Raw genomic sequence first — 27,872 nt, forward strand, 5'->3', positions numbered from 1 at the left:
CCTTAAAAGGCCGTGACTGCAGCTTGGACACTCTGGCCTGAGCCAACATTATTTTGGTTGTGTAGACCGCAGCACTGTAAGCACCTACCTGTGGGTTTGCTGGGCTATCAAGCTGTAACGAGTGGATTTGGATCTTTAATTTTTCTGAAAAGGTTGGAGTTTGAGGGATTTTGTACAGGGTAAGTGGACTCATGTGGGGATGAGAATGCAGCTTGCCAGGTTGTAATTGGTGCATATGTCTGATTAAGCATGTCAATGAAGTGCCTGACTGTCTGAAACGGATGTCTTTGAAGCAGATGCTGCAAGTTTCTTGATGCTTGAGCCTCTCTTTTTAAATCAAATCATCTAGAAGTGTTTAAGCTACAGTTATGTTTTTTTGTTATCATGAAAGCTAAATTTATGTGCAACAGCAGAGAATAAAAGATGATGAACCTGCTGTCTAACTGAACTAACGTGACAAACAGAAAGACAAGAAGAATCTCTGGGCCGCATCATGTCTGGATCAATACCCTTCTACCAGAAGCACCATCGCCACTACGACCGTAGCTACCGTAGCACGGAGGCAGAGTCTAAAATGAGGCACTACCAGTCCAGCAGCAGGTACTCTGCTGGAACCAGCCTGTCCTCCAGCAGCAGGGGGTAAGAAGGAGGATGAAGAAGATTGGGGTAGTTAACTACAATATCCAAGGAAAACCCTACTACCTTTCTAACACCTCTGCCTTCCCCACCCCAGCTGAGCTGGTTCACCTCCATCAACCCTACTGGAACTCTTCCCAGTCAGAGCTTTGGGATCATCTTTCCTTTACACCAAGTAACCACTTTTTATCCCTCTTAATTATTCCTAATTTCACTTTGATGAACCTTCATTCAAAACTGAAGATTATTCTTGTCAGTATCAACTCAAAACTGGTTGGTGTCCTGCATGCTGGCCTTTGCATGCTATTCCGGAGATGCAGCGAGTGTTTTCATACAAAATGAGACTAACATTTAACACATTCATCCCAAAGTAACTAAAATTTCACCACCAGGTCACATTTGTATTGATTGTTTTGGCAGTGTTTCTGAAGGTGTTTCTAAAGACAAAATAGTTTTTGTATGTGTTTCATTGTGTTAATGTGCGATATGTTCCCAAAAATATTAAAGACTACATAAGAATTAATTGAAATAATGAGAGAAATGTTGTAGATGATTTTGAGCTTATTCAGACTCACAAACATTTGAGAGGAGTACGCTATGCTTTTCCTTTCCCTAGTGCATAAAAGCTTACAGCTTAGTGACAAGCCAACCTGCTGAGTGTGAACAAGATCAGGGTCTTTAATCATCTCATAGCCAAAATTTTAGAAGATTGGCACAAAAATGGTGCTGTGGTGACTAAGGATAAAATGAGGAGGGTTATGAAGTTGACCAATTATTGCCCCGATTTACCTACCAACACAATGCTTATTTTACCCAGCACTTTTGATAGCTCCATTTGTACCAATATCTTTAAACCATAGCAAATGACTACATTTTTGTGAATAAAGTTGTTCTTTAGGATCTTTTTACAAGTTTTATCTTGGAAAGTCAAATGAATGCGCAAGTTATTTAAAGGGTATTGACCAAGACAGACATGGAAAAAGAGAGCTGCTCATAACTGATTGCCCTACTTTGTGGAGATTGCTTTATCGCATACTTCAAATACCAAACCCCACTTCCACACAATCACAGTCCCTAATAAAATTAAACAGAGCAGAGTTTAACCAGGATTACAGTGGACAGAAATGTATTGTTTTGAATGGAAACATTGTAAACAGAAAAGCTAAAAAGTGAACTAAGGCAATACTTCTTGGTCGTATTCATTCCTCTTGATTTTCTTGCAATGTCAAGCGGATTAGCTGTTTCAATCTCAGGATTTGGAAGATTTTAGTGAGTTAGTCAGGCCTTAATTTTATTTTTCATTATGGTAGATTGGAGCTAATTCAATCAAACTGTTTTTGGTAGGTATAAATATGCTGCAATAAAGACTAAACTTTCTCCATCATTTCATGTTAACCTACTGCTAATCAATTCCTCGCTTTACCTTTACCTTTACATTGTTTTATAAAATGTTGCACTGTCTGGCTTGTGCCAGACTGATGCTATTGTGTTTGTCTCAGACTTAAGGTGTCTTCTCACTCGGGACTGGAGGAGAACAGATTAAGCCCCTTACCCAAGCGATCCAAGCCATCTTACTTGGCTCTTGACAAAGAGAACCAAATCATCGGCTATGTAGTGCCCATCTTCAGGGGCAGGTAACAAAACGTTCACCACATAGAAAGTTCCGCACTATCTTGAGCTATTTCAGTTATGTTAATTCTTACTCCTCTAAACCCACTCCTGGTTCTGCTCCGCTGACACCAATAGTCAAGAGTTTGCTACGGGATTGTCAGACACAGAGGAGGCCAGAGTGAGAGACACGGCTGCATACATGGCCCGCAGGGACTTGTTTACGAGTGGTCTGGAGATGGAGAGGTCAGAGGTGATTTCCAGGAAGGAGGCCATGCGTGAGTCGGCTGAACGCATCTCTCTGAATAAACGGGTCAGTGCCATGTCATGTTGGTATTCAGATAACCAATTTTTGCCATAGTCAATAAAATCAGGCTAAGCTTTTCCTGTTTTAGGTCAGTTAGAATAATGAGAATAATCTAAATGCCAGAATAATAGAGTAATACTTTATAGATTTTGTTTTTATTACTATCTTCAAATTCAGAAGTTTCCTTTCACTAAGATCACTATGATTACTATGCATTTCAACAATGTGAGGTTTTCCAGGGTGATCATTTCATGTCTTTGTGAACTTCTGATCAGTTAAATCACCACACCTGACCTGAATGGAGAAACACATGTAGGTGTATTTTAGGGCAGCACCTCAGGGAGACTCTGTCCACACTACTTGTGGATGTCATAGGCAAAATATCACAAACTGTGGCCCTCCAAAAGTCTGTTTCATCCTTGAGCAGAATTTCCAGATGCCTCAAGGTTAATCTCTTCAAACAGTTTCACACAAGTATAAATACCATAGGAATGCCCAGCCATCATACCGTTTAGGGGGGAGATCAATGTGTTTTGTGTATCAACTCAAGAACAGATGCTGAAGACTTTGTAAAGAGGCAGGCTGAAGCTAGTAAGAAAGTGTCATTATCCACAGTGAAACAAATCCAGTACCAACATGGGCTGTAAGACCAATCAAAAAGGAGTGGTATTACACTCCTTTTTGAGTGGGATCAGTGCTTTGTTATTCCCTCATCTAGGCAATGTGAATCCCTAGACGAGGGAATAACAAAGCACTGATCCCATTCAGTTATTCAAAAAGAAACATAACAAGCCGGATTACACTTTGAATGTCCATTCAGGGGCAGACCTTGCTTTAGAGTCATGCGTGAAGAACATCATGTGGAGGTATTGAAGCAATATTTTAAGACATCAACCAAGAAGTTAAAGCTCCAATGGAAAATAACACTAAGCAAGCATAGTGCTAAATTAGTTACAAGTAGCAATGTTAATGCCTAGACTAGTGAATAACAAAGCACTGATCCCATTCCAATTCCACCAAATACTAAGGAAATGTATTTAAACTTTGGAGTTTAAAGAAACTAATGAAACTAATAAAACTAATAAAACGTTCAATCTTTTTATTATTCTGGGATTTGCCAAACACAAAACATATTGTTAATCCTCACTGGCCTGAAACAGGAAACATTTAGTATGGCTGAAAGTCAGATAATGACAGTCACTTTTTACATACTGTAGGTAAGCATCCAGTTTTAGCTGAATGCACACTAGCAATAATATCTGTACATACTGTTACAGAATCAATGCAAGTACTATTTAAATTCATGCAGATGTTTAGTCTGTGCTGATGAAGATTCAACTCATCCTGTAACAGTAAATGACTGTAGAATCGTTAAACTCCTTAATATAATTAATGAGACGGTAAAAGCAAAATAATGTTGAATGCATTTGGTAAAGGAGATTTTCTTACATCATTTTGCACAAGAAAGTTATTTATATATCTGAGTGATTATGTGAAGTAGTAGCTGGGCCATTTAACAAGCATTAGAAACACGAGTTACCACCCTTAGAGCCTTTATCTGTCTCTACTCTGCCAGGCAAGCTCACTAGTGGGTGACAAATTCTTAAGGAGATTGCTTTTCTTGAGGTACATGGAAGCAGAGTCCCTGAGGTCTTGTGCTGGATGGCATGTAGCCACACACATCCAGCTAAAATTAGAATATATTCAAAATCATGCACTGCACTCACTCTTAAAACACATGCTGTTGCTTCAAGGCTTGCATGTGCATCTGAAATTAAAAGACGTGCAGAATTTGCACTGTTTGGGTATGCAATGTGAATTCCTGCTGCATTTATGGAGCCTTGTTTTGTTAGGGTTAGATGTTCACTGGTGGGAAAGGTGAAATTATCCTGAATGTTTTTCCTCTGCTATGTTTAGATCCATGAACACGAGGAACACTTCAAGAGGATGAACGAAGACAGCCTGATGCACACCCCGGAGTTTGTGATTAAACCTCGCTCCCACACTGTGTGGGAGAAGCAGTGTGTGCGGCTGCACTGCACTGTCAGCGGCTGGCCTGACCCCAGGGTCATCTGGTAGGCCACAGACATAAATCACCTAGAACATAACCTCTAGTCATTCCTGGATTTCCTGACCTCTTTCTAATTCTTTATGAACATTCTCAAAATTCTCTTTCCTGGCTCTTTTAAGTCTTCTCTTTTTATCTGTCTTCTGTCATGTTTCCTACCTCCTAATCTAAGGTACAAAAACAATGTGGCAATTGACCCACTTGCCAATCCTGGCAAGTTTAAACTGGAGAGCAGATACAATGTGCACTCGCTGGAGATTAACAAGTAAGTGTAGCTTCCCCTGTCAAACTTAAAACCAATTATATAGTTCTTTACATACAGACTTACAGGGATGTAAGTTACTTTCCACAGGATAATACTTACAAGAAGAACAATGCTAACCACCTCTTAACAAAATGAATGTTCTTGAATCAACAAAATAAAAACATTACTACATGGTTGATATAACGTAAACAGGTATAGCAAGAATGTTAGGACATCCCATGACATATTTAGTGGGTTTCCTATAAAATGTAGTTTGAAAAAGCAATTTCTGGGGAGGAATAAATTAATGCACCCTCAGTTATTCTCACTTAAACGCCTGAAATCACACAAAGGCATAATACATCAGTTGCTCATGAGGACAATATTGTTAGTTAGTATTAATATGTGAATATTTGTTTTAAAATAAAATATACATTAATTTACCCAATTGAATGTTTGTACATCTCCTCACTATGAAGATTTCATAATGGAGAAATGTTGTTCACTATCAGACTATGTTCATACGACCCATATGCAAACTAGATTACAACAATAACATGTCTGTCTATTGGAGTTAAACACTTGTTTGTAGGAACTCAGCCAAATTCATGTAGCAAATGGGACTGAGATAGAGTGAGAATTTAAATTTTGTTTAGAGAAATACACTGAAGCATTTCAGAAAAAATCTGCATATGAAATTATCGCCACTTTTGTTGACACAGTGCCCATGTTAGAAAGTGATTTCATGGTTTGTGAGGAACTTGTTTTGGTGTTTGTGACTTAAAATGCACACATCTCATCTTTAGAGTACAAGCTGAACACACTATTTATCTAACTAGATGACTTCCTCTCTAAATCTTGCTAGCTAATTAACTAGTTAGCATGGAAAGAAGGAAAGATCATGTAAAGCATTATTCTAAACTGTCTATCTGCATTTCCATTAAATACCTCTCGGTACAGCCTGGTTGGAACTCTGGACCCATCCATAGGTCACATTTTGCTTCTTACGTAAACAACCAAACTCACAAGGTGGGCTGAATTTCCTGCATATTTTGTATGTGCCAACATCAGATTCAGTTTCTGGTACTTCACCCGACACGTTCCTTCAAGTACAGCGGCCCCATTGCGTTGGATGGAAATGACATCACCAGTGGTGTCTAGTTATTGCCAGCGTATTCCTGGCTCAGAGTTTTGGGATGCTTTATGGCTTGGGGCCCACATCGTTGGTATTATGTATATACAGTATATACATAAGAGGTTTGCTGCTGGAGTTACAGAGAAAGGGCGCCAAACCTGTGAATCCCTCATTGATGTTATGTGCATATTATGCACACTGATTAATGGTTTCATCTTGCAGATGTGATTTTGATGACACTGCCCAGTATCGTGTTTCTGCCATGAATTCGCAAGGAGAGCAGTCTGCATTTGCCTCTGTCGTTGTCAAAAGTAGGTTTCACCGAAGCTCAGCACTATCACAACCCCCATAATCACATATAAAATTATTTAAAGGCACATTTAAAAGTCAAAACTAGATATATGCTCTTGTAATATTTTCTTAAAATACTGTACATACAGTTCATCCTGACTGACATACAACACTGTGTGCTGCGTACTGTAAGTATTTATAGCAGCTCCTGCTCTTTTCCACAGGGTTCAAAGGTGAAATTGATGAAACACTGCCAGTGCCCAGACGTAAGTGTTTATTTCCCGCATCGGTTTTAAAATTTCTGTACCGTTGTTGGAGACAGGACACTTCCCAACAAGTCTAATCTCATTGTTACTTTATTCCTTTTACTCTACTGTCAAATTAAATATAGTAAGCAGCATGAAAAGATATCTAGATGTCATGCACAACATATAGTTTCCAATAACTAGTTGTCTTCTTTGCCTCCAGTCGGCCCAGTTTCCGAGTATGGCATCACGTTCCAGATTCACATCGTTGATACGTTTGGAGTGTCGTTTGGAAGAGAGGGGGAGACCATGAGTTTGGGCTGCACAGTAATCATCTACCCAGCTCTCCACCGCTACCAGCCGGAGGTTCAGTGGTACAGAGATGGTGGGTAGAGACGTATTACTACACTGGCTCACTTTTAAACCCTCGTCCAACCTGGTATCTTCAGTTTACGTTACTATAAATGCAATCACCACCTTCCGTGCTGTGTCTTTCAGATGTGCTGTTGTCTCCATCTAAATGGACCCACATGCACTGGAGTGGAGACCGAGCCACGTTGACACTCACCCACCTTAACAAGGAGGACGAGGGCCTGTACACTTTGCGCGTCGCCACTAAGTCTGGATACGAGACCTACTCTGCCTATGCGTTTGTCAAAGGTAAACCTCTTTTAAGGATATTTTATCAGAAAACGTTAGAGGTGAAGTTTTAATTGTGTGTTTTGGCTAAATTTGATCCACATATGTTCAAAACAATGCAACAAACCCAACACATGTTATTTGTTTACATAACTTAAATAGTTGTAATCCACGTCAACCCAAGCTTAACTCGGTGGATTGTGTCTCAGGAGATCAAGGTCACAGTCACAACACCACACTCACCGGCACCTGATAATGACGCTGTTTATTTATCAGTGTCTGAATGTCATTGAGTGGTTTTAAATAGGATATCTCTAATGGAGGCACTGCTGAGCGTCAAGTCTCTGGCATGTGTTTGAATGCCATGGAAAAAACAGGTCAGTTGAGCTTATCTTTGTTGCCTTCAGAGACATCCTGTCAAACATGGTTTCAGCATCTGCACACCAGTCATGCTGAGCATGAAGAGGTTATGAAAATAGACCCTTATTTCTCCCTTGTGGCAAGCTCATGGTTGCCCAGAAAAAGGAGAGGCAAGGTATGATCTCCATGACAAAAACACTCTGGTCTTGGCTGCAGTTATAATATTCTAAGAGGGTTTATTAATGGAATGAGTCTGGCTGTAAGAGCTGTGAGATTAATAAAGGCTTTCAGAAAGAAAGGACACGCTGCTCAAATTACTCAATGTGCTAACTTGGATATTTGATGTTATCTGCCTCACAAAGTATGCAAAGTATATTTTTGCTAATTAATAATACAAATGTTGAATATTTTAAACTCTTTTTACGAGCAACTGTTCCCTCTGAACATTTGACCCCTCTAAATATTCATTGTTTCAGAATTTGCAGTAACAGATAATGTCAAACTGTTGTTTACTGTCATGAACGTGAATGGGCATTAGCCTTGAAATTAACTTATGCTGACTTTGACATGTTAACAGGTGTCTGGAATATTGACCAAAGTAGTTATTTCATGATATGCCAGATATAAAAAACAAAATATTTCTGAAAATTATCGTTGATAATTAAGCACTTAGAAAGCAGCACTAAAAGTCAATGCGATAGCCATAACTCCCACTTGCTTCAAAAAAGCACATTGACTGAACAAGTATTCACGAATATAACTCGTAGAATAGTCAAATGAAATTATACATTAATACCCAAAAGCTTAATTATTCCCTTTTCTTGGCGATTCTAGTGCCTGGAACATAAAGAAATACATTATAAACATACTTATCATGGTGATATTGTATGCTTAGATGCAGATGCAGAGGTGGAAGGTGCTCCTGGAGCCCCACTGGACGTACGCTGTCTGGATGCCAACAAGGATTACATTATTGTTACCTGGAAGCAACCAGCTGTTGAGGGAGGAAACGCCATCTTGGGCTACTTTGTTGACAGGTTTGTAATTTTGCTCTGGTTTGTTAGCTTAGCTAATCCTACAAAGCACTATGTCACATGCTCACGTTGCTGATAGTCTATAGATAATATTTTTCTTTAAGAATAAAAATACTACCAAAAGGAAAATGTTTCAAAATAAAAAGGATGTGGTTCATACTAACCTTGAGTGAGTAATTATTGAAACGTAAGCAAAACAGTGCAAAATTACAGGCCACAGATTTCCCATATTACTGGTAAAAAAAAAATCAAAAAAGAATAACAACTAAGACACAATATCACAGAAGTTGCATTTGTACTTCTGTGTAATGCAGTAGCAGATAAAGTATGTTTGCCTCAAACATGTTAGAACCTCTGAAAGAGGAGGAAATTTAAAAAATTGTTACCTCAGTAAGATGACAGACCTTAACCACAAAATGTTTTATTCAAGGCTATGACATAAAACAATTCTTGTCATTTTATGGTTATCAAAAGTAAAGCTGCAAGTAAAACTATATTGTCAATTCAGTTTAATATTCTGCGGTTGTGTTGTTATGAACAGATGTGAGGTTGGAACAACTCACTGGGTTCAGTGCAATGACACTCCGGTCAAGTTTGCCCGTTTCCCCGTCACTGGTTTGGTGGAGGGTCGATCCTATATCTTCAGAGTCCGAGCTGTCAACAAGACCGGGATCAGCCACCCGTCTCGGGTCTCTGAACCGGTGGCAGCAATGGATCCGGCCGATCGAGCCCGCATGAGAGGTACTATACCCAGGGGATCCAGCTTTACTATGTCAGTGGTAAAAAAAACTTTGGTAAAAGAGCTAAATTCATTGAGATTCATGATCTTATAAAAGTAAAACATGCTGAGAAAAAGGAAAACTACAGCTAAGCCCTTCTCAGTTTGAAGGTAAGCAAGTAGAAAATATTGAAAATGGAAGATGAATAAAAATCAGGAAATGGTAAACATCAAAATATAATCAATGACATTTCTGTCAGGCACTTCTGCACCCTGGACCGGCCAAATCATTGTCACAGAGGAGGAGCCTGCAGGTAAGAAAGTCACAGTACTGGATGTCATGTTGCTTACCTGAGGATTGGGGCCCATCCAACTCATCCTTTTATGTCTAGAGGGCATTGTTCCTGGCAGACCTCGTGAGTTGCAAGTGACTGAAGCAACCAAAAACTATGTGGTCCTGAGCTGGAAGCCTCCTGGAGAGAAGGGCCTTGAAGGGGTCATGTACTATGTGGAGAAGGTGAATATTAGCAAACTTATTTTTTGTTGCAATTTTTAAATTTTAAAATCTGTTTGTCGCTATCGGTTTTGTTTGTCAGTGTGTCTCGGGCACAGATAACTGGCAGAGGGTGAACACAGAGATCCCAGTCAAGTCTCCTCGCTTCGCTCTGTTTGATCTCGCTGAGGGAAAGTCCTACCTGTTCCGTGTCCGCTGCTGCAACTCTGCTGGTGTTGGCGAACCGTCTGAGCCAACTGAAGCCATCACTGTGGGCGACAAGCTTGGTCAGAAGACACAGGAACTTGCAGGACATATATTTTTTCTGGCACATAGTATCACAGATGCCTTTAATTTGTTTAACAATGTCTTTGTGGAATCTTTATCCCGGAGTCAAACACTTTCCTGACTAAAAGTTCAGTTAAAAACAAAATAATTTGGGACACTTTGCTATCCTCGATCTGGTTCAACTAGATCTAGGTAGATTAAAACTGTAGGTTTTGATCAACATACAGTTGACTTAAAAATTCTCATACCTTTAGCAGATTTAAATTTCAATTCAACCAATAAACTTGTTTCTGAATGCAAATTATGCATGCATTAATAGTGGAGATGTGGATACAATGAAATAATAATAATAACAAATCTCTGTTTTTGTTTTTCTTACTTTGAAAATATTTACACCCTTTTTATTATCCAATGGAAAGCCTTTATTATCATTACAGTAATCATGTGTATTATTTGATTTGCCTAAGTAGGTCACATATTTCACCCAATGTTTCTCTAAAACTACCAGCAGAACAGCATAAACCCAGTATTCTGGGTAAAGACATAACCCAGATGTTTTTTATGTATAAAAATTCATCTTTCCCTCTAAAAATCTAAATATATTTATAAATAACCAAGTCTAACTTTGACATCATGGAGCCAAAGAAACACCTTAAACACACTGCCTGCCAACTCTTATATTAACTCTAAATCCTTAATCACTTCTGCTTATCTTGAAACCATTAATAGTATTTCTAACTTATTGGTGTTTAAGAGTAATGAACATCATTATGTAAATAAATATAGTAGCCTAAAGATATGAAACGATCTCATCCGCAGATATCCCATCGGCTCCGGGGAAAGTCGTCCCCACCAGAAACACAGACACATCCGTCGTGGTGAGCTGGGAGGCGTCTAAGGATGTCAAAGATTTGGTGGGGTACTACATTGAGTGTAGTATTGTTGGGAGCGATGTGTGGGAGCCATGCAACAACAAGCCTGTTAGGGCAACAAGGTAAAACTACTTCTTTTATACTCTTCTGATATTAATCAGATATAAATCAGCATCTGTTATGGATCATAAATTCAATTTACTGTCTTGCAGGTTCATCTGCCATGGGTTGATTACTGGAGAGCAGTACGTGTTCAGGGTGAGGGCTGTGAACGCCGCAGGGCTCAGCCAGTTCTCCCCAATATCAGAACCAGTGGAAGTAAAAGCTGCGATTGGTAAGTGAAAAAACATCAGTCACGGGATAAACTATTATGTTAATAGTCAGAAATACTGGAAATATTAGATTATTCAATCCTTTGCATAAAATTGTCATTTGAACTATATATTTTATATTTTGTATTTAGTAGGAATACCGGTAAATAAATTAAGAGTTAACTAACTGGGTGAAAATAGATCACTTGTTTACAAAATGTCTCCTGAATGCACTCAATAGTGTGACTTTTGACATCTCTTTAGTTATTGATCCCAAATTCAGAAACATATTTAGTTTGCTGGGGAAAAGTGATGGAAGAACAACAATAATAGTGAAACTGTTATTTTGTCAAAAGTGTTTTCAAATCTTCATCTGCACTCCCACACTCTCCCACTCTGTCACTCCAAAATTTTGTTCTACACCACCCTGTTCAGCTGCATCCACCCTACAGACTCCTCACTTCCTGCTTTGCCTGAAGCAGGTTGGGGTCAGGAGTTGTATACTTCCTCTATTTTGGATCAACTTGATCCAATTCAGCGGTCGTTACAAACCGGATCAATGTGGTACACCGTTTCCCACAATCCCCCTTTCCTCACACTCACCTTTCCTGGGTCGAGATTGTGTTGGTCTACGCATGGTGCTGAAGGTACCAAAAGATGGACCCTCCACACCCTGACAGATCTTTTAGACTACTCCATATTTTCTTGTTCTAGAATTTGCTTTTGAAGCTAACTTAGCAAAGAATTGTTCTGATTGTTTTAACATGCTATATTTGTCAATGCAAAGTTTTAAGAAATTTCTTCTGTTTTCTTTATTTTGTCACACTTAAATGTTTGAGATCATCCAACAAATGTTAATATTGGAAAAAAAACAATAAATACAAAAGGCTCATAATTTAAGTCTGGACTTCGAGTAAGCCATTTCAAAACTTTAATTTGGTTTGTTTAGGAACTCTCAGATGTAGACTTCCTGGGTAATGGGTCATTGTTTATTCTGCACAACCCAAGTGTATTCAAACTGAAGGTCACAACTGATTTCCAGGCTTTGTAACATCCAGACTGATTTAGGTCATTGAATTTGTTGCTCATCTCTTCTCTTCTGAAATCTTTTAGCTTACTACATGGTCTCAGATGAGTTCTATGTGCAGGATTTTTTAATTCTACAGATATGGCAGTTATCAGGCCTAGGTGTGTGTCTAGTGTAATAACATTAAAGTGTGACAAAAAAGCAAAATGAGAGGAAGTCTATTAGGGGACAAATACATTCTAATGGCAGCTCAGCATGTGCAAAAGTATTCTAATCGTCAATAAGCACCTCTCTGTTCCTAACAAAATCTTTCTCCAGCATCCTAACTAACAAAGCCTTTAGATGTCTGTCATTCACTGGCTGATTTAAAGCTGAGAGTCTTTTTGTACTCATGAAACACACTCAGAAGCAATGCCAATGCATTTAACTTGCAGGCAGATGTTTGGTAAATGTGTTTTGCTTTCTATTTGTCCAACATGTGTTAAAATTGATTATTAATTTTAATAAAAGAAAAAAAAAATCCTAGAAGACACCCAAACAAGAACAAATAACTAAAAATATCTTCCCATTAATATAAAGTCATGTTGGAAAAAATATTGTTCATAAAAATACGACCATAGCAGAACAATGAGTGCCTTGTTGGCATTGTTTTTGAACATCATAAGTTGTTGGTGCATGTTCTCATATTCCTAAATCCTTCTCACATGGATGTCACCTACTGGTCATCTTGTCTTCATTTTCCCTCCCAGTCAGATGAAGACATTGCTTTGTATTTTACAGGCTGATGTGCTGAATATTGTGTTTATGTGTTCATGTTTTTTTTTCTGTTGTTGTGCTCCATTATTGTTTTGTGATTTAGTTGCAACATATTGTGGTTGCCTGGTTTAAGTCATTGTTTTTGCTTTTCTTTGCTAACACCCATAGGGGGCGGCATTCCACATGGTGTGTTTTCGAAGATGGGGCCGGGGGGTAACGCGTGCCCACTAACCGAGCACGAGCCACGCTGGACGGACAAGCATGAAACTGTCCAGCCTTCCCCTTTCACTGTTGAAAGGCACAATAAACCTCAGGCTGACACTGAAAGCGGAGAGGGGGTCAGGGTTGCTGGTTCATGGTCTGTAGACCAGAACCCCCTCTCAGAGTCAGGCTCAGTTTCTGAATTTCTTACTGATAAAATTTCAGCTGTACACTTTGAGACAGTCATTCAGATTCAGGATCAAACTGCTGTGGTGGACAAAAAACCCGGTGGCGCACGTAAGTTCACTGTAGAGGGTCCTGGTAAATAGCAGAGTGCAAAGACCAGGAGAGAACCTGAAACCCTTTAGTGGATGCTGCAATAAATGAACAGAAAGAAGCATAATATATTTATATATATATTTTTATTTTCTGTCACCCAAGTTTACTGCACCTTGCAAAGTACACACGTTCATGCCCCATGAGCTATTTCACATAATTTTGCCACCACAAACTTCAGTCTATTATTGGGATTTTATGAGACAGACCAATGGAAGAAAGCGCATGATTATAAAGAGGAAGAAAACTGTTACACAGCTTTCAGATTTTTAACAAATAAACATTTTAAAAGTGTGTCATTAGGCCTTTTGAGTCAGTACATTGTAGAACCACGTTTTGCTGCAATTACAGTTGCAAGTCTTTGTGGAATGTTTCTACCAGCATTGCGTACATCTGAAGACTGAACTTATTTTTTCTTCTTTGAGAAAAGCTCAATCTCAGCCGAATTAGATGAAGTGCATCTATAGACCTTAATTCTCAAAAGTTTTAAACAATTTTGAGGTGTCGCTGGTAACCTGTTTAGGAACTATTGACTGCATGCCTCCATTTTTCCAATGATGGATTGAACAACTCTCTGTGACATGTGATGTTGTGATGTTGTGCCCTACTTTAAACTTCTCCACAACCTTATATATAAACGTGGTCTCTAACAAACCTTTGAGACCCTGACAGTGTAGATAAATTTAAATTATAGTTCTTAATCATATGACTTCTGAAGGATTACAAACGCATGCATGCCTCTTAAAATTCAATGGATTTTATATTAGTTACTGTATAAAGGAGGCTGAATGCCACAAATAGATAAAAACCACCCCCTTCTTCACAAAGATGCATTACTTTCTAGTGATCTGATGCATAAAATCCCATTAATATACATTAAAGTTTGTGACTATGTGAGAAAGGTTCAAGATCTATTTTTTTTTTTTTTATAAAACTCTGTACTAAAATTAATATAAATATGACAAATGGAAAACTCCACCTGCATTCTTCTGTATTAAAGGTAAGTCTTCACCAGTCCCTTCTTTAACTAAAAACTTATTTGTTAACTTAGAACATAGTTCCTTATCAGTACTTAGCCCTAAGTCACTTCCCGACTCCTTCGTCTGTCTTCTGTCACCTCAGCACCAGCTTCCTCTCTCCTGATGATTGCCCCTGAGCACTTTAACTTTCAAACATGCAGAAACTTTTCATGTCTGGAGTCTCTCAGTCTGAGTCGGCCCCAGAAATGGACAACCAAGAGCAGGACACTTGACCTTTCTGGAAATGAAACACTCCAGAAATCCAACTCTTGGGACACTATGAGCCCAATTCCAGCCAAAAAGTACACCAAGTTCACAGTTACACTCTTAGTTGTGTTTCTGTAGTGCCCATAAACATTATATGATATTTAACTGAATATGAGGGTATTCTATATTTGTTGTGAACATGTTCAGTATTTAATTCCTTAGTAACATATGTAAAGGAATACTGAAACAGTTTGATTTAATAAAGATGATGAGTGCATTAGACCAGATGTGGTCAGTTTCCTGTTATTTCACTTTCCCATGAGCACAGTCTCTGTGGAGGCGATGGTGTTAACTTGAAGTTCTCTGTCCCAGCTTCTCCTGCTCCACCCTATGGCATCACAGTTCTGGAGTGTGTGCGCGATGCCATGGTGCTCTCTTGGAAGCAGCCGACTTTCATTGGAGGAGCTGACATCACCGGCTATTTTGTAGATTACCGCGAGGTCGTTGATGGCGTGCCGGGGAAATGGCACGAGGCCAACGTGAAGGCTGTGAGCGAGAGGGCCTACAGGGTGAGCGCAGGGGAGCCCTTTCTATTTTCAGATGTTTTGTAGCTGTGTGCATGACAGCAGGTAGTTTATCTGGTTGTGTCTGTGCCTGCCAGGTGTCGGAGCTGCGGGAAAACAGAAAGTATCAGTTCCAGGTGCGAGCTGCCAACATGGCGGGCGTCGGGATCCCATCGATGCCCAGTAACACCTTCCTGTGCGAGGAGTGGACCATTGCTGTACCAGGTTGGTTGCTCAAGCTGGAACTATCAAGATCCTGAAAACCCTATCTCAATCTTAATTGATTCAATTCATTTGAATCAATTAAGATTGATGATTGATGCCTACAATTAATCAGTAGCGATTATGCTTTGGTTTTGTAGAATCCAGACTACTGGTCATATTTTACTTTAAACATTTCTCCCCAGTGGAAAACATCCTGGTATTGATCAGTTACTCGCTCTTAAAAAATATTTAGGAGAGAAGCCGACCCACAGCATTATGGATTCTCCACCATACATAATAATCAAGGACATGGTGTGATTTTCCACATTTTCACTATGTCTAAAAAACTAAAAAATGTGGTATAAAATTAAAGGTTCAAAGATGTCTACTGCTGTAAAAATGTGGTAGAAAAGTTGTAAAGGTTAAATTTCAACATGAAATATGGACAAAAAGTTTATATTTACTGAAAGACACTGTATGTAGCTGCAAAATAAAGGCCATGATTGGTTGACTTAACAGTTATTAAAAATGTGTAGTGTTACTCTGTATTTGGATTGTTTGCTACTTATTCTAATTTTCAAAAAGATCATAGATGTATAAAAATTAAGGACATTAAATGTAAACATCTGAGAAGAGACTTTTATCACAATATGATTAATTTAACCAACAAATCTGTTGTCATATATACTGTAGAATTATACAGACCAGAAAAACAAGATTGCAAATTATTTTTACTACTTGTACCAACAAATCATGAATAATCCTTTCTAGACTAAATCAGTTTACAATTGAAGCCAAGCTTCCAATTTTCTAAGACTTTTACATATTTTCCTACAGGACCTCCTCACGATCTGCAGGTTTTAGAGGTGCGTAGCGACTCCCTGGTGTTGCTGTGGAAACCTCCTGTGTACCAGGGCCGCGATCCGGTCAACGGTTTCTACGTAGACATCAAGGAAGGAGATGCACCAGGGGAAGCCTGGAGGGGCGTCAACACCAAGGCTGCAGAGAAAACGTACCTCAAGGTCATAACCTGTAGTCCTTTTGGAGCATTTTCTCCTAAAACAGGTCTGTACAAGCTGTCTAATCTGGCCACTGTCTCTAAACTTTGCAGGTTAAGGATCTTAAGGAAGGACAAACGTATGTGCTGAGAGTGCGTGCTCAGAATAAAGCCGGTGTGGGCAAAACCTCAGATGCTACAGAGCCAGTCCTAGCTCTGACCAAACCTGGTAGGTAAACGGTGATAAAGGGGCAGATATCATGAGGGTATGCTGGGAATGTGAATGTCCTGTACTGGTCATCATCTATTTGGCTTTCAGGCACTAAGGAGATAGTCGTGGAAGTCGATGATGATGGTGTCATCTCCCTGAATTTTGAATGCTCTAACTTGACGCCCGACTCCAAATTTGTGTGGTCCAAGGATTATGAAGAAATCACAGACTCCAGTCGCCTGACCACAGAGACCAAGGGAAACAAGTGAGATGACTCAGTCTGTCTTATGACATTCAGACTAGAAAGGATATGGAAACCTCCTTATTTATTGGTACCTCTTGTGTCTGGTGACTCAAGGGGTTTTGTTTCGGCCATATGATTTGGATCATTGTGTATCTATTTTCAGTTTTCTGGCAGAGAGAACCATTTTATTTATATGAAGCATCCTAATATTTCAAAGAGTTCATAATACCATACAGTCAAACAAGGTCGCCAGGTATTTGAAATTAGAAACAGGCCCGCAACATTATAAATCTTCCACCATACTGACAGTGAACATTAGTTGCTCAACTGGAGTGTTTGTTGCTGAGTAGCTCAATCTTTATCTCATCTGAAATAAAACAAACATTTCAGTAGTGTTTTATAAGTTCCTTATGTTTACATTTGTGATGGTAGTACAGAAAAACTGTTTAAACGGCATCACTTTGTTGGCTTGTGGATTTAGTCCAGTGGTTGTCATGGAGACTTGGCGACCTCTTTTGTTGCTGCAGTTCTCTTTAATGGAAAGCTTTGGAGAGTTTTTCCCTCCCTTCCTGCTCACTGTGTGTGGTTGATGTCCCAGTGTGTGTCCCCGCTTCAACTTTGTTCAACTTTATATTTATTGCTCTGGCTGTAGATATGGTCAAATTCATTCATGTTTCCTAACATTTTTGCGATACTAGGATGATATTTCATCTTGTCCTTTCCAGGTTGACGAGTGGCTGAGAGAAATTTCCATATTTTAAGTCCTTGTCGCTAATTTTATAAACTTCTCCTATAATTTGTTTTGGTGTAACTAAGTGCTGATATCAGATTTAACAGCAAATAAGTGATGTAGATCTAGCGTGATAACAGAGCAGGAAATAAAACTTTATGGGAGTTGAGGACTCTCGCCACCTGAGGATGTGTGTTACTTAGGAGTTTGGTTTATCTGGATCTAATGTGTTGTTATGTCTGTTATCTTATCTTTAGGGACAGAAAATAAAAACTACATTTTCCATGTTTTTAATTTATTTTTAGCATCAGATGTGGTTGTGACCATAAAAGTTTAATTTCTTTAAAGGCTTTAGCAGGGTGTCACCAAATATAGAGTGTGCCGCTTTTAGCCAACGAGTTGATAAAGAAAAAATGCTTTCAATATTTTATATCCGTTTGCATCAGTATTATCCTCGTTTGTTTCGATGACGTTCACATGTTGCTGTCATTGTACATTCAACTTCAGATTGCATAAATCCTAACACAAGGTTTGTGTTCACTTTGTGTTCAGATCCAAAACCGTTTTCAACAGTCCTGGGGAGGAGGACATTGGTGTTTACTCATGTCTTGTCACCCATACTGATGGTGCTTCATCCAGCTACACTCTCTCTGAAGAAGGTGGAAACTTTTTCTTTTAACAGAGCAACAAAAGAACAGGTCAAGCCCCAGTTTCAATCATAATCTTTTGTTGTTCCTCAGAGCTAAAGAGGCTGCTGGAGGTCAGTCACGACCACAAATTTCCGAGTAAGTGCTTCAAAATTTCTCTGAGATGGGACTTTTTCTTTATTTCTGCCCATTTCTTGTAAGATGACTCTACATTTTCTCTTCACACCAGTTATTCCACTGAAGTCAGACCTGGCAGTCGAGTTACAGGAGAAGGGCAGAGTGCGCTTCTGGCTGCAGGCGGCGCAAATGTCAGCAAACGGCAAAGTGGATTACGTTTTCAACGATAACGTTCTCTCCCAGGGAGATGTCAGTGAGATGTTCAACTCTTTTTTTCATGAAAAGTTACCATTTGTAATAGGGAGGAAAAGAAAAACATTGCGTTTTAAAAACAAATTTTCCTACAGAAATACAAAATGAACTTTGACAAGAACACCGGTGTTATTGAGATGTTCATGGAGTCTCTGACTCCTCAAGATGAAGGGACTTACACTTTCCAGCTGAACGACGGAAAAGCAACAAATCAGTCCAGCTTGGTGCTGATAGGTGATGGTACGTTAAGTTGAACAAACAAATGGAAAACATTTCTTACATTTGATTGAGTTACAAGCAGAAAGACCCCTTTCTGTGTTTGCAGCAACTGCATGAAATGTTATAGAGAAAAATAACTCTTGAAAAAGAGGGTTGTACAAAGTGCTGTTAATACACTTGTCTGTAACTGGTGTAAAATACTTTTTTATGTAGCATCTTCTACATTTACAGATTAATGTCAATGTAAGTGTGGAGCATGCTTTGGGAGCGTTTCACCACTAGAGGGCAGAAAAAGATCTGTCAAATTATTGAAGAACTGAACACACACAGAGCCTCACACATAGATGAGCTTTGCCAAAGGGAGTTTAGCCTCTAAAACAGTTAAAATGTAATTCAAAACTCATATTGTCATTTCTTATTCATGTTAATTAAGCCCCATCCTCCTACAGCCCCTAACCATCAACATGTTTACTGGATTATGTTATTGGAATAAAACTATTCCTCTATATTTTGAGCCAAAGACTCTGACCACTGTTTACTCTTTTTGCTTTAAGTGTTCAAGCAGCTGCAGAAAGAATCAGAGTTTCAGAGAAAGGAATGGTTCAGAAAGCAAGGTAATGTAAACATACACAACAAGAATAACTACTTTTCGATTTGAGTGATCTCCACTTCCTTTGTCAAAGAAGTCAGAAAATCAGCTTAGATTCAGAATAAATCAAAACTTCTGTTGTAACTGACAGTCAGTACTGACATTTCTTTACATGTCTCAGGTCCTCATTTTATTGAAGGCTTGAGTTGGGAGGTAACGCCAGAGTGCTGCGTGATACTCAAGTGCAAGGTGAGTCTTAGACTTAGAGAAGCACATTCCCCTCCACGCACACTTTTTTGAATACTTCAAGTCTAAAAATACTTGGCTGCATCCCAGGTTGGCAACATAAAGAAGGATACCTCGGCTCTGTGGCACAAAGACGGACATCAGATCAAAGCCGATGAGCAACTCGGCTTCACAGAGGGAGTTCTCAAACTGGAAATTGCCCAGGTGAGAAAAACCTCACTACAAGAAAAATCTAAAAATGCTCATGACTGCATATTTTAATAGTTTAAATACTTCTATATGAATTAATATGTACAGTAGACACTGTCTTAACACTGTTACACAAGCGTATTTCCTCAACAAGGAAAATAAATGTAGCTCCTCGATTGACTGCTTTGCGAATACTGAACCACACACAGGTGATGATCCACTGTGCGTCAAACAGGAGAACATCTTAAATAATTTTATGTTATTTTTTTTCATTTGAATAACTGTGTGAAATGCATCTTAGATATATTGACATATGTAACAAACAAGATGATGCTTTGGCAACTTTTAAAGCACAACAATAATTCATTTGATGCTTAGTTTTATTTCTAGCAGTATACCATAATGATTTAAAACAAATGACATGTTATATAGAGTTCTCTGTCTTTAAGTTTAGCTTGTATCTTTCAAATGTCAAATAATTAATCCTTCACTATTATGGTTGATAATAACTCAGCTGTAGAAGCAGCAGACTATCCAAATGCTCCATTTTCTGTTATACCTGAAGAGGTTTTGGTGCTTTTGAAAATTGAAATTAAACATGAACCACTAGCATGTTTTCCAATTGTTACAAATTCAAGGTCCTGCATTCCATTAGAGATGCACTTGCATTCATTTTACTTTCCTGTTTTGTCAGATTTCCAGAAAGGATTCTGGTGTGTATGAGGTTGTTCTAAAGGATGAGAGAGGAAAGGACACATCCACACTGAATCTGACAGATCAAGGTAACATTTCCAGAGTCAGTCTGTAAAAACAGCTTGTGATGCACTTTGCATCACCTTTTTAACTCTTTTTCAGGTTTCAAAGACTTGATGAATGAAGTTTTCAGCTTTATTGGTGAGGAGAAACATGTTTTCTGCATCCTAATCATCATTTCTCAAAACATAACTGTTAAAAATAACCGTTTGGTTGTCGCTTCTTTTAGCTAATTCCTCCACTCCACTGAAGATCACAAGCACAGATGAGGGAATTCGACTCTACACATTTGTCAGCATCTACAACGACTTGCTCCAAGTCACATGGCACTACAAGTCAGTTTAACACTGGGAACATGCTTCTCTTCTTTTTATTATCCAGCAGATACATATAATTAACACACACAGAGAAAGCTTTGTGTGCATCTTCTTGCTTGTTTCTATTTTTCAAAGCGGTCTGTGTTTGCACGCGTTTTGCCTTTCGTTTTTCTAACAGGGACTCGGCGATCTCCTTCTCTGACCGTATAAAGAGCGGGGTGGTTGGAGAACAGCTGTGGCTTCAGATCACAGAGCCCACAGAGAAAGACATGGGAAAATATGCCATAGAGTTTTACGATGGAAAGGGCGGTCTCAGGAGAACAGTGGAACTCTCTGGTCAAGGTGATTCTCAAGGACTTTGACGAGACCTGAGCTGTACTCAGTTTTGATTTGTGAATGTCTCTTAGCAGACGTGTACAGAGCAGATTAATGAAATGTTGTTTTTTTTCTTTTAGCATTTGATGATGCTTTTGCAGAATTTCAGAGACTCAAGTAAGTTTGTGCTAACCTTTCTGTAACTTCAAAGTGGCCATGTTATTAGGTACACATTTTGACACCCATAGAGTATGGAGTCATTCACGTAAGTTTAGAGAAAAAAAAATACCACTAGGAACATTTTATTATTGCATCTTTAACGGACCATATCCGATCCAGCAGCTAAAAATCTAAAAAAAAACAACAAAAGAAACACATTGTCTTCAGCTCAGATGAATGTCTCCGTCTTCTCTCATTTTCTTGTTAGAAAGCACTTAATATTAATTTTAGCAGCCACATTAAATATTTCTAACATGCTACATGCACAGTGTTCTTAGTAAATAGTGTGGTGAGTAAATATAAAGCTTTACACAAAACCTCAGTGAGTTTGATCCAAATTATGGCTTTGATTCTTGTTTTAATTTGTTGCTTTCTTCTTTGTATCCTCAGAGCTGCAGCTATTGCAGAGAGAAGTAAGTATTAACTTCTTATTAAAGTCATAGTCGAAGCCCTAACTGCTTGAAGAGAATAAAATCTTTCTTACAACCTTTTGTAAAATGAGCACCTGCATGGAGACATGTCTTCATTGTGAGATAATGGCACAAGCCACATTTACTTCACTCATTTTTAGACAATGAAATAAATGAGACACTTTAAGAGGTAAAATACAGGCATCTTAAATTAAATTAAACTGTTCCTTATGCTAAGATCGTGCTCGAGTGGCAGGAGGCCTACCAGACGTGGTGACTATACAGGAGGGCAAGGTAAAGAAACAGTGTTGGCCTTACAGTGGCCTTGTCTCCATCTCTTCTATGCAGGACTAAAAGAGGTGCTTTTTTTGGTATATTTGTACATTTCTCTACCTCAGGCTCTCAATCTCACCTGCAACATTTCGGGCAACCCGGTGCCAGAGGTCACCTGGCTGAAGAACGACAGGGAGATCACCTCCGATGAGCATTGCATCCTGAAGTTCGAGTCGGGCAAGTTCGCCAGCTTCACCATCACCGGCGTGAACACGTCGGACTCCGGCAAGTACAGCATTCTGGTGAAGAACAAGTTCGGCACAGAGAGCGGCGACTTCACCGTAAGTGTGTTCATCCCGGAGTCAGGCAAGAAATAGTAAAAGTGGTCCAAGTCTTATCGTAAATACCTGTAAATGGAGTTCACTGGAAGGAAAAAAAAAGAGCAGGTGGATGTGTTGGCATTCAGTGTCTAAATGAAACTTGAAAGGTGCTGCATCTGAACTTGAAACTTAAAGCAGTTTCTGTGAGAAAAAGAAAAAAAAGTCAAGCTAAGAATTGATCTCCACGTTTCGTCCAGCACTAACTAATTTGAATAAATATGGCCATTTCTTCCGAATCCAAATATTACTGCTGCAATTTCTGTTTGTGTAAAGTTGTAGCATGCAGAATAAAGTATTAGCTTTAGAGGAATAAATAAAACTTCTTCACTTAACAAAAGAAAAATAACTGCTAAACTGTTTGAATCAAATGCTTTGATCTCAAAAATGTTAGTTTACATGGAACGTCAATCAAAACATGAATGTTTTTACATTTGCTACAGATTTTTGCAAGCTGCGCTACTCACCAAGTTAAAAACAATCAAATAACAAAAATAGAATGTTCTCTTTTCTTGAATCTCTTCACAAATTATAAGACAACTGATAAAGTTAACATTAGTATAATTTCTTGATCATTTCCCAGTAACATAAAACAATAAAAGCAAAAAACCCAGATCTTGTCATTAAGAAATATTCAGCTTAAATATGAGTTCCCCAGTTGAACATGAAGTTAATATTATTGGTGTGTTTTTGGTGCAAATAAAATCAGTAGCAAATGTGTTAAAACATGAGTAATTTCATTAGATTGTATGTTTCTGCCACTTTAAATGTGACACCCTGACATCACTTTGTTCCACTGTCTGCACATTACTTTTGATGTTTTTCACTGTTGTCATGACAAACCCATCACAGTCACTGTTATTACTGATGACAGTAGTTATCGCTCCACTTCCTGTTGCCCTGTTTCCTGATTAAACTAATAAATATTGGCATGTATCCCCACTTTGTCCTCCCTCTCCTTTATGAGTCGCCTCACTTTGATTACAGCGTTCACCTTTCTCACTCCACGCTCTCCTTTCAGCTCCCTCCTTTGTTCCTGTAGGCACAGTTTCTGTAGAGCTGGAGAAACTGAAGAACTACCACCTGCATGGAGACATGTCGCCTCAACCCTGCAATAAAACTTCATTTGTTATAAGAGAACCAGAGAAAATGAAGCAAAAACAGGAGTTAAGCAAAAAAAGAAACAAAAAAACTAAAATAAATGAAATTTAAAAAAAAAAAAAAAAAAGACCAAGAGTACAGACCAAAAGTTTGGACACACCTTTTAATTCAATGAGTTTCTTTTATTTTCATGACTATTGACATTGTAGATTCACACTGAAGACATCAAAACTATGAATAACACATGTGGAAATATGCACTAAACAAAAAAGTGTAAAACAACTGAAAATACCCCTTATATTCTAGTTTCTTCAAAGAAGCAACCTTTTGCTGTGATTACTGCTTTGCACACACTCTGCATTTTCTTGATGAGCTTCAAGAGGTCGTCACCTGAAATGGTTTTCACTTCATAGGTGTGCCCTGTCAGGTTAATAAGTGGGATTTCTTGCCTTATAAATAGTCATGAAAATAAAGAAAACCCATAGAATTAGAAGGTGTGTCCAAACTTTTGGTCTGTACTGTACACAGTATAGACCAAAATTGCTTATTTAGTCTTGTAGAAAATATATATATATATATATATATATATATTTATTTATTTATTTATAAGTAAGCAATGTTATTGTCAGAAGCTTTAAGTCATGATTCATGGAATTTTATCACCATAAAAGTATAATAATGCCTTCATACTAATTCATGCTTAGTGGACCAAAAGTGTTCAGAAGTTTTTTATTACTTTTGAATAAAGATGAACAGGATCATTAAATCTGTACCAATATTTGAACGTTTCTAAAAATGTAAAAACTTTCTGTTTATTTAAAACCCCTATCTCAACTTTTCTGATCACATTTACCTTAATACACACTGCTGAAATCAACTATTTACATAAACTGTATAAAAAAAATGACACGACTGCTTTTTTCTACTGTCTGACATTTTATCAGAATGAACTTTAACCTTTTTACTTTTTGTTAAGTCTTAGAATAATGAGAGAGAATCTTTGAGATGCTTTTTAAATAGTTTTTATGTAAGCGTATGCTGATTCACAAAATTAAGTTAATTAAAAATATGTTTTAGAGTTAAATCTGCAAAAAGAAAAAAGCAAAAGATGTTGAAAACATGCTGGCTAATGCTGGTAAAATATCATCGCTGTTCAGAGTAAAATAGGTTCTGTATCAACATGGGCTGAAAAGCCATTCAGAGAAGAAGACATCATTACACCAAAACATGAAAGATTACAGTTTGCAAATACACTAAGAAAAACAACTTAAATTTCTGGAGACACTTCCTGCGTTCTCATGAAACATTGTGTTTGGTCATAAAGACCATAGCTACATTTGAGTGTTTTTCTGCAGCAGGGACTGCATTTTCCCAAACAAACAAATTAGGTGAAACGCCTGCACAAATGGGTTCCAAATGGACAGTGAACTACAAATGATTGTTAATGTGGCTTAAGGACAACAAAGTCACTGCTTCAAAGTGGCCACACTCCCTCAAATCCCATAAAACATGAGTGGGCAGAGCTGGAAAGTGTGTGAGATAGGTAGTTTACAAATGTGACTCACATCTGTGAGGAGGGATTGGCCAGAATTCCAGGAAATTATTGTATTATTGTTTTCTCTTGTGGAGAGAAAACCCAGGTTGCAACTCATGTACTTCCAAAGGCAGTTCTACCAAATACTAAAGGAATCTCTTATTATTTTATGATCTAGCAAATGGAGACCCTAATCCTGACCTAAAACAGAAAGTTTTGTCTGTTTAAATGTCAGAAAATGAGAAAAACAAGGTTATACGCTTATTTTATCCAATGTAAACAAATGTCTAGTTTGTTTACTAGACAAACTGCACTACCAGACATAAATTGGTAGTGCAGTTTATCTCAATATTTTCATTTGTTTTGCTATTTCGTTGCAAATTGGAGCCATATTTTCAACCCGTCAGAGCTCTACTCTCAAACATGAAAGTCTATGTTGACAACACATAAGGCATTGGACACTTGATCAAAGTCCTTCTGAATATATTCTATATTCCTTTTAATTCAGCTTCTCCTACAATGATTTTTACTTGTAATCTGAACAGCTGCAGCAAAAATATCTGGGCCATATGTAAAAACCATGTATATATGGACAATCTGGAATAAAATACATTAAATCAGTGTGTGACGAAGACCAAGTCAGACCGATTTCCTCATCAACAAACTTCAGCAAGCATTTCAAGACAAGACAATATAAAAACATAATTGCTGCAGATTTGCTTATGGGAAATATAAAGCGCTCCGAAAGCACCATTTATTGGCAAAGGATGCATTCACATTAATATATTGAGCATCTTGGTCATCACTGACAGGTCAGACCTCAGTGAATGGGTAAGTATGATGATCAATTTTTAATGACTTTATGATGATTCATTCTGTCTGCAGAGCTTCATTACATGAAGATGTCTTACCTCATTTGTTCTTCGTCCAGCTCGAGATCACAGAGGGGACGCCTGACTTGGGCGTGACCTCCTACTGGACTGATGCTGAAGGAAATGTGGTTTTCAACCCAAATACTCCAGAAGAAAAAATGAAAACCTCAGTCACAGGAATGAAAAACCCAAAACGAAAAGGTGAGCAGACTTATACAAGCAAGAGTCATCTGTACGCTACAGGATGGTTTGTTTCACTAAGAAATATCCTCTTGCAGGGTCCGTAGCTAGAGATCCTGCTAAAAGGATGGAAGACAAAAAGGAGGGCAGCAGCAGCAGCAGGGTGCTGGAAACAGAAAAGATGACGGATGATGCCCCAATAGAGACAAAATCTTCAAAGTCAGACCGACCAGTGGATGCTAAAGAAATTCTGTTGGAGAAGTCATCCTCTGCTGAGACAGAAGCCAAAACAGCCTAAAACACCACAGAAAAACTTTTTGACATAGAAATTGATTGTTAAATGTTAATGATAATCTCCTTTTTAAGATACAAATTTTAACCAAGCAGGATTTTTGGAATTCACACATCTTTATGTTGAATTTTTCTCTCTCTTTTTTTTTTTTTTTTGCAATGGGCAAGATCTTATCTGTCAGAAAACATAGGAAAGAGGCCTAAAACAGATGAACAGAGAAAACACATATGGCACATTCTTGTGGTGAAACAGCACAATTAGGTTAACTTAGTGAGGAAACAAGTTAGTTTCACAGTGTTTTTGTCTAATTTTTATTCACTTACAACAAAACAGTGACAATTGTAAAAATTAAATGGAAAAAATGTTGTTACCACACATCTGGAGTTGATATACTTCGGAATTTCAGCTAGCACAACAACACAGGCAAACCTGGATTGTTCACGAGGTTTACTTTGACTTTTTTGGGGAAATGAAAACAGCTACTTCCCTTCCCTCCATAGAACGTGTGAATAGGACATTGTATTTCTGTTTTCCTACAAAAGCCCTGCACAAAGCTTCTTTTTCATCCGCATCAACCTTTTTTTGATTTTGCAACGTGTCTGTGCAGTTGATCTATTTTGGAATAAAGCCTTGAAAATCCACCACCTGCAGGTCTCCTGTTCTGCGGCTGAGTGTGACTTCTGTTCTTGGATCAGAAAGCATAAATAAATTGACAAATATCGTGTAAAGGTTTAACAGACTGCTGTTTGGGAATGCATCATGCTCTATTTGTTCCTGTTTGTAATCCTGTTTTTGATCACAGCATGTAAATAAATTTGAATATACCAAGAGAGTATTTCTGTTAATAACATTTATATTCGTAAATGTAATCAATCCAAAAACTCTCAAGTGTGATTAAAAGCCAAGCTTCATGAAAGAAATACATTTATGAAACTTTTTTTTCTTACAATTGACACTACTAACATGAGGTACTTCTCTGTACCTCATGTACAGAGGTACAGAGACTTGTCTTTGTACCTCTGTACAAAGACTTGTCTTTTTTAAAAAACACTGTTTAAAATCTCTTTCATTTAATAGACATTTTTTTCAGTCGAGCCCTAAAGAATTTGCAAACTACTATATTTTAATAAGTCAAATGTGCAGAATCCCTTGTTAAGTTTTGTCAATAATTTACACACCCATTGCCCCACAGAAAATCTCACAACTTTATTTGAATAAAATATTGA

At 38.2% G+C, this 27,872-nt stretch overlaps 1 protein-coding gene across 4 annotated transcripts; it reads left to right on the forward strand.

Annotated features, from left to right (window-relative positions):
* Window positions 1-90: 90 nt before the first annotated feature.
* Window positions 91-27,566, forward strand: myom1 (myomesin 1). 4 transcript variants are annotated; one of them, XM_023326321.1, is made up of 40 exons: window positions 91-179; window positions 465-639; window positions 2,136-2,270; window positions 2,383-2,557; window positions 4,469-4,626; window positions 4,792-4,884; window positions 6,221-6,309; window positions 6,514-6,555; window positions 6,758-6,919; window positions 7,033-7,194; window positions 8,429-8,570; window positions 9,109-9,308; window positions 9,546-9,599; window positions 9,678-9,802; window positions 9,882-10,065; window positions 10,886-11,060; window positions 11,151-11,272; window positions 13,201-13,218; window positions 15,168-15,364; window positions 15,457-15,583; window positions 16,400-16,584; window positions 16,674-16,788; window positions 16,879-17,035; window positions 18,297-18,403; window positions 18,485-18,529; window positions 18,621-18,757; window positions 18,856-19,000; window positions 19,534-19,593; window positions 19,750-19,817; window positions 19,905-20,018; window positions 20,698-20,785; window positions 20,859-20,897; window positions 20,986-21,091; window positions 21,252-21,415; window positions 21,529-21,565; window positions 21,998-22,020; window positions 22,256-22,311; window positions 22,416-22,631; window positions 26,234-26,375; window positions 26,453-27,566. In XM_023326321.1, the coding sequence occupies exons 2-40, from the start codon at window positions 494-496 to the stop codon at window positions 26,650-26,652; spliced, it is 4,710 nt and encodes a 1,569-aa protein (XP_023182089.1). In that variant the 5' UTR covers window positions 91-179; window positions 465-493; the 3' UTR covers window positions 26,653-27,566. The 4 variants fall into 4 exon arrangements, with proteins under 4 accessions (XP_023182089.1, XP_023182090.1, XP_023182091.1 ...); XM_023326322.1 differs by lacking the exon at window positions 13,201-13,218; XM_023326323.1 differs by lacking the exons at window positions 465-639; window positions 2,136-2,270; window positions 2,383-2,557.
* Window positions 27,567-27,872: the final 306 nt, after the last annotated feature.

The sequence above is a fragment of the Xiphophorus maculatus genome, chromosome 21, assembly GCF_002775205.1.
Source record: "Xiphophorus maculatus strain JP 163 A chromosome 21, X_maculatus-5.0-male, whole genome shotgun sequence".
Taxonomy (NCBI): domain Eukaryota; kingdom Metazoa; phylum Chordata; class Actinopteri; order Cyprinodontiformes; family Poeciliidae; genus Xiphophorus; species Xiphophorus maculatus.